This window comes from Canis lupus, chromosome 31, assembly GCF_003254725.2.
Source record: "Canis lupus dingo isolate Sandy chromosome 31, ASM325472v2, whole genome shotgun sequence".
Lineage (NCBI taxonomy): Eukaryota > Metazoa > Chordata > Mammalia > Carnivora > Canidae > Canis > Canis lupus.
The window spans coordinates 26,053,807-26,060,938 of record NC_064273.1 but is presented as its reverse complement, the minus strand read 5'-3'; the positions used below and the strand labels follow the sequence as shown (position 1 = coordinate 26,060,938).

General features: G+C 35.5%; 1 protein-coding gene across 1 annotated transcript; it reads right to left on the bottom strand.

Annotated features, from left to right (window-relative positions):
* Nucleotides 1-6,499: 6,499 nt before the first annotated feature.
* On the bottom strand, nucleotides 6,500-6,634 carry LOC112661914 (keratin-associated protein 22-1-like). The gene has a single exon (XM_025450025.1). The coding sequence runs from the start codon at nucleotides 6,632-6,634 to the stop codon at nucleotides 6,500-6,502; it is 135 nt and encodes a 44-aa protein (XP_025305810.1).
* Between the last annotated feature and the right edge of the window lie 498 nt (nucleotides 6,635-7,132).

The window sequence follows — 7,132 nt, the reverse complement described above, 5'->3', positions numbered from 1 at the left end:
TCATCTGTTTTATTTCTTAAATTCCACCTATGAGTGAAATCATTTTTTTCGTGTTTCTCTGACTGACTTATTTTGCTTAGCATTATATTCTCTAGCTCCATCCACTTCATTGCAAATGGCAAGATTTCATTCTTTTTTATAGCTGAGTATAGAAAACCCAGAAATGAACCTGCCACTCTATGGTCAACTAATTTTTGACAAAGCAGGAAAGAATATCCAATGGGAAAAAGATAGTCTCTTCTATTGAATAGGGGTGGGAAAACTGGACAGCCACAGGCAAAAGAATGAAACTGGACCACTTTCTTACAACATACACACAAAAATAAATAGAATGGATAAAAGATCTAAATGTGAGACCAAAAATAACCAAAACCCTAAAGGAGAACACAGGTCATAACCTCTTTGACCTCAGCCACAGCAATGTCTCCAGAGGCAAGGGAAACAAAAACAAAAATGAACTATTGGGATTCATCAAGAAAAGTAACTTCTGCACAGTGAAGGACAATCAACAAAACTCAAAGGCAACCTACAGGATGGGAGAAGGCATTGCAAATGACATCTTTGATAAAGGGTTAATACACAAAATCTATAAAGAACTTATCAAATTTGACACCCCCCAAATGAATAATCCAGTTAAAAATGGGCAGAAGACATGAATAGACATTTTTCCAAAGAAGACATACTTATGGCTAACAGACACATGAAAAGATGCTCAACATCATTCATCATAAGGGAAATACAAATGAAAATTACAATGAGATATCACTTCACATCTGTCAGAATGACTAAAATTAACATAGGAAACAACAGATGTTGGCAAGGATGTAGAGAAAGGAAAACCTTCTTACACAGCTAGTGGGAATGCAAACTGGTGCAGTTCCTGGGCAAAACAGTATAGAGTTTCCTCAAAAAGTTAAAAATAGAACTACCTTTTGATCCAGCAATTGTACTATTAGGTATTTACCCAAAGGATACAAAAATACTGATTTGAAGGGACACATGTACCTGGATGCTTAAAGCAGCATTACCAACAATAACCAAATTATGGAAAAAGCCCAAATATCCACTGACTAGTGGATGGATAAAGAAAATGTGGTATATATGAGTAAGATATTTCTTGTGATTTATTTAGAATTTACATGAGAAAGCTCTCTTTTTTGTCATAGTTAATGCTTTTTTGGTCTGAATTCTCTTTGGTTAATATCAGAGTTTCTATGTTTTCTTGTGACATTTTGCCCAGATACCTTTGTATATGCCTTTGTTTTTGTTATTCTGAATCATTTTGTTTAAGTATATATGTGTATATATACACATATATATAGCATATAATGATGTCTTACTTTATGAGCCAAATTTAAAATGTTTTCTTTAATAGATAAATGAAGCCAATTCATATGTATTGATAAGACTGATGTGTTTCAAAACTCAATACATTTTAATAAATTTTTATAATGGAATTTGAATGGTTTGTAGTTTTTCTAGTGGCTACTTAGGTATCTTTGTGTATATAACAATTTTAAGGTACTAAGTTCTCTCTTCTTAGTCAAACTTTTATTATGTGATATACTAGTTATATTCATATTCTTAACTTCCACTGCTGTCTAAACAACAGAAGCTCAATTTATTTTTCTCTATTCCTCTTCTGCTACTCCCTTGTCTTTTAGTTTATCATTACTTTGTATCACAATATATTAGTGTATTATTAATCCTCAAATTAATCCCTGTGTTTGATTTGGTTATATATTACACTAAAAATATATCACTGCACACACATATACAGTCACATATATGTATGTATATACACAAGACATATATATACATGCATATCTATATATCTATTTGTCTCCAAATTTTGCCGCTCAGTATAGCCTTTTGGGTGCAGAATTTCTTAATTTCTTCTATGCTGAAAACTGTTATTCTAATAAATTGTTACATGAAAGACAGCTTCATTAAATATAAAGTCTTAATGCTTGCTTTTATTAGGTTTTAAATGCTCTCTCTTCTGTCTTTGTATGTTGTCTTTGGAAAATTCTGATTAATAGTCTCATTTTTTATCCTTTGTAAATGATTTGATTGCCTAAAAGCCTTGAGTAAGCCTTTTTATCATTGAAATATAATATTTAAATAATATATATCTTATAATTAACAGTTTTAGATTAACATTCTATTACCATTAGGACCTGTTGATGGGTATATTTATATCAAACAAAATAAAATAAACACCAGAATGCATCATAAATATATATCTGAAAAGTAAAGGCAAAGAAAAAAGTCTTGAAAGTAACCAGAGACACTACACATTATCTAAAGAATAATAGCAATTTGAATGACAGCTGATTTATCATCTGAATGTAGTAATAAAAAATGGTGTAGAAGTTTACAAATGGTGAAAAAGAAGAACTGTCATCCATGTATTTTACATCTTGCAAAACTATCTTTCAAGAATGAAAGGGAAAATAAAAACATCCTTAGAAGGAAAAAAATAATTTGTCATTAGCAAACCTACATTTAAAGATTGACTTCAAAAAGTTCTCCAAACAGAAAAGAAATTGCTAAAGGAAGGGATCTTGAAACATCAAGAAGACACAATGGAAAAAAAAACAGGACTATGAGTATCTATAATAGACTAATTTCTTCATTATGAGTTTTAGAAATCCTATTTGGTGATCAAAATAAAAATTATAACACTATAATCAAGGAAATACTATTAAAAGTAGACATGATAAGGGGATTGAAATCAAAGTAAATGCCCAACGCTTCACTTGTGGCCATAAATATTGATACCATTACACTGTTATAAGTTGCATATGCATATTGTAATACCCAGAGGAAGCATTATAAAAGCTATGGAAATATATACACTCAAAAATACCATAAATAAATTAAGATTCAATGCTGTAAGATGTTCAAAAACATAGAAAGTCAAGAAAAATAGAGTAACAAAATTAGAAGAAACAAATAGAAAAAATATAATAAAATGGCAGAATTCAGTGTTAACATATAAGTAATTACATTGAATATGCATAGTCTAAATACATGAGCCAAAAGATAGAAATTGGAAAAGTGGATTTAAAAAATCCAGTATTGGGATCCCTGGGTGGCGCAGCGGTTTGGCGCCTGCCTTTGGCCCAGGGGTGATCCTGGAGCCCCGGGATCGAATCCCACAATGGGCTCCCGGTGCATGGAGCCTGCTTCTCCCTCTGCCTATGTCTCTGCCTCTCTCTCTCTCTCTGTGTGACTATCATAAAATTTTTAAAAAAATCCAGTTTGACCTATCTATATTCTGTTTATAAAAAACTCACTTGAAATTCATTGACATAGGTAGGCTGCAAGTAAAAGAATGGAAAAAGTTACATCAAGCCATTGGTAATAAACTGAAGTAGGAGGTGGTCACATTAATCAGGTAAAATAGACCTCAGACCAAAGAAAATTACTAGAGATAAAGAGACATATTGCATATGGTATAAGGATTAATACATCAGGAAGAAATAACAATTCCAGTGTGCACCAACAGCAGAGTTTCAAAGTCAATGAATAAAAAGTGATAGAATTGAGAATAGAAATAGAGAAATTTACAATTACCCTTGAGTATTTTCAATTCACCTTCTGAGAAACTGATAAAACTAGTATGCAGAAAATAACCTGGAGACAGATGATCTGAGCAATACAATCAGCTAAAAGAATTTTAATATATAGAATTCTTCACCCAGCAATGAATATATATATATTTTTTCAATGAAAGTACATATATATTTTGAGGCCAGTCTTTAAGTTTTGCCCTGCCACCAAGGGAGTTCTTCTTAGCTGTCTTTCCTCCTAGTTCTGTCTGATAAACCAATTGGCTTATGGTTAAACTTGTTGCTGTCACGGAGCAACAAGCTGCCTCTTAATTGCTTATCCTCAAAATCTCTGTCATTTTCAAGCATACCCTTAAGCTTGACTTTCTTACACACTATTCTAAATAAACTAGTTTATTCGAGGGAAGGTTCAGTGCTCTCTGTTTTTATGGCTTGCCTCTTGCTTTGTGCAAAATATCTGAGCAACTATTCCAGAACTGGGGATAGGAACAGTTGCTTGTTCCTTCTCTTAACAGAGACACATCTGCATTACTAGCAATCACTGGGCTTGGGCGGTAGCCTCTAGTTTTTTAGGCTTGATACACTTGTAATGAAACCTCCTTCCTATCAGTGGCCTGGAGTGATGGAAAGCAAGATGGGGCCTCAAGATTGTTAGTTTGTTGGGTGATGGGTAGCACTTGGCACTACAACTGGGAACAGAGTAGATAAAGGGAACCACATGCCTCTTGGCCATGTTCACTTGGAATTTAGCCACTGCAACACAGAACAAGAAAGCATGAGATAGACGAATGGCCTGCCCAGATGAGAGAGATGCTGTAGCCTTTGACAAGAGTAGGGAGTACTATTTTGTGGATTCCTCTGTCCAGAGGTGAGCTTCTGCCATTAACTTGGAAGAGGGAGGATGGAAGAAGCAGATTGTGGCTTAAGTAGATCAAGACTGTCACTAAACCTACATTAAGTTGGTTTTCTTGAATGAATGTTTCTTCATTTGTTTTCTTTAGGACAATTTCCAAAGATTTGAATTTTTTTAAGTATGTAATATTTCTGAAAAAGGGCTGATCTCTGATGCCGCTTTTTAAAATATGATGGGGTTGAGTCGAAATCCACAGGTTCTCTGACGTTCTCTGACAAGGCCTTCTGTTGACCTGCCTTTTGAGATCCCTGCCCAGTATGGCAGGACCAAAGCCAAGCCTATTAGAAAAAGGACTGGGATCCCTGGGTGGCACAGCGGTTTAGCGCCTGCCTTTGGCCCAGGACGCGATCCTGGAGACTCAGGATCGAATCCCACGTCGGGTCCCGGTGCATGGATCCTGCTTCTCCCTCTGCCTGTGTCTCTGCCTCTCTCTCTCTCTCTCTCTCTCTCTCTCACTATCATAAATAAATAAAAAAAAAGAAAATATTAAAAAAGAAAAAGGACTTAGCTTTGTGTCTCTCCTCCCAGTTTCACTGCCTGTCAGCTTTTGGAGATGCCAGGGTGGCACAACACTATGCGTTGCTTGTTTCCAATTGATGGAACAGACAATTCTATATTATTTCTTCCTCTGGATGTCTTCAGGAAACATGCATTTTTGTAGCTGGTTAATAGTTTAACCAGCTTCATACTTTAATAGCCATCCAGAAAGCAATTTTGTATGGATCTTGAATTAGTAGTAGAGCCCCTAATTCTAACATTTGTCACTAAAAGTTTAGAAGGTAATGTTGCTTGGGACGTCTGGGTGGCTCAGCAGTTGAGAGTCTGCCTTCGGCTCAGGGTGTGATCCGGGATCTAGGATCGAGTCCCATACTGGGCTCCCCGCGAGGAGCCTGCTTCTCCCTCTGCCTGTGTCTGTGCATCTCTCTCTCTGTGTCTCTCATGAATAAATATATCTTTTAAAAAAAGAAGATAATGTTGCTTTATACTTTATCATTATTGATGTCATCACTAACACAATAATAAATGGAATGAATTAAGAAATGTCATTATGAACATCTTTGCTGATCATGAACCAGGCTACGAGGATCAAGGCTATATCTTCCAGCCTATACTTTGGGTCAGACTTGTGTTTTGTGAATTTGGTCTACCTAAGTCACTGCTTTGTTATGAATGATGAAAGGTTGTGGGGTTGAAGGCAGGCCAATATCAACACCTGTGAAAACTTCAGTGAAGCAGACTTAAATTTGGTCATCTCTCTGTGCCAACATGAGAATCATAGGTAGAATAGCTATGTGTGCAGCCGCCATGCATAGACTGAGTTCCAGAAGATATTTTGTCAGTGAGTGAAAAATAGCCATAATACATGATTTGGGGGAAAACAGTTGCAGCTGCCGGGAGCCACAAATTCAACTACTGAGTATCAAGAAAGAATGAGATTGGATGAAGTGTTAAGAAAGGGGGTACTGTTTTTACCGATGATTTTAGTCAAACAGCTATACTGAAGATGAGGTTTTGATGAGATCAAGATATATTATAGTAGCTTCTGGATCTGTTTATGAAAACACATTTTGCAAAAGTGCTGGTTGAATATAGATGTCAGTCAGGCTTAACACATCCATATCGTTGACTATAGATTGTCAAAGGGTGAGCAAACTCTCTGTCACATACAGACACACAACAGCAGACATCATAGAAATGTATACATATAATATGTGTGCATATAATATATATGCTGTGCATTTGTAAAATAAGATTACTTTCAATGAAATATGAATTTAGACATCTTCTCAAATGGAAATGGTTTAAGTTGATTATATTTAATCATGTACTAATAACATAACATCAAGGCTTTTTTTAATTGTGAGAAACTAGTCCTGATGTGGTATTGTAGGCTGAGTTGGTTGTCATTGCTTGAATAGCCTATTATATTGTTATTATAAATAATGGAGGAGATATACATAGTGCCTCATAGGATAATGATCTAAAGAGATCAGCAATCTAGAATTTCTTAGAAGAATCCAGAAGGCCAGAATCTTCCATAGCAGTATGGGCAGTAAAGGGCATATCCATAACCACCATAGCCACATCCCAGGCCTCCATGGCTATAGCTCAGGCCACTGTAGTAGCTGCTGTAGAAGCTCATGTGTGAGAAGAAGGCTCAGAAGAGCAGAGTCATTTTCTAGAGTTTTAGGTTTATAATCTATTCAGGACCTTATAAACGACCTGAGTGGTATGTGGGGCAAACCACAGGCACTGTCGGATTCATGTTTCAAACTAATTGGTATTAAAACCATCTCAAGAATTTCTCGTAACTAACATATCCAAGACAACTTTGTTGTGTGTCAGGACGCCTGTAATGAAATCATGTGCTTTTGATGAAAGATTCTTCTACTTTGGTGACTTGTTTATTCCAGATTCCTAATTTAGACTATGTCAGTGCTACCCTAACATTGTAAAAACAATATTCTACCTGTTGAAAATCCTAGTTTTACTAAAAATATCCTTCTTACACCTGCATATTTGCTGCCATGGGAACAAAAGAGTAGTTTCAAAGGGAAAGAGAAGGATGGAAAGATTGTGAGAAAGAAGACATGATGCCTGGATTCACTTGTTAACACTGAATGACTATTTTATCTTTTTT

Coding starts and splice junctions, on each gene's coding strand:
- LOC112661914 (XM_025450025.1), bottom strand. CDS start 6,634: ATGAGCTTCTACAGCAGCTACTACAGTGGCCTGAGCTATAGCCATGGA.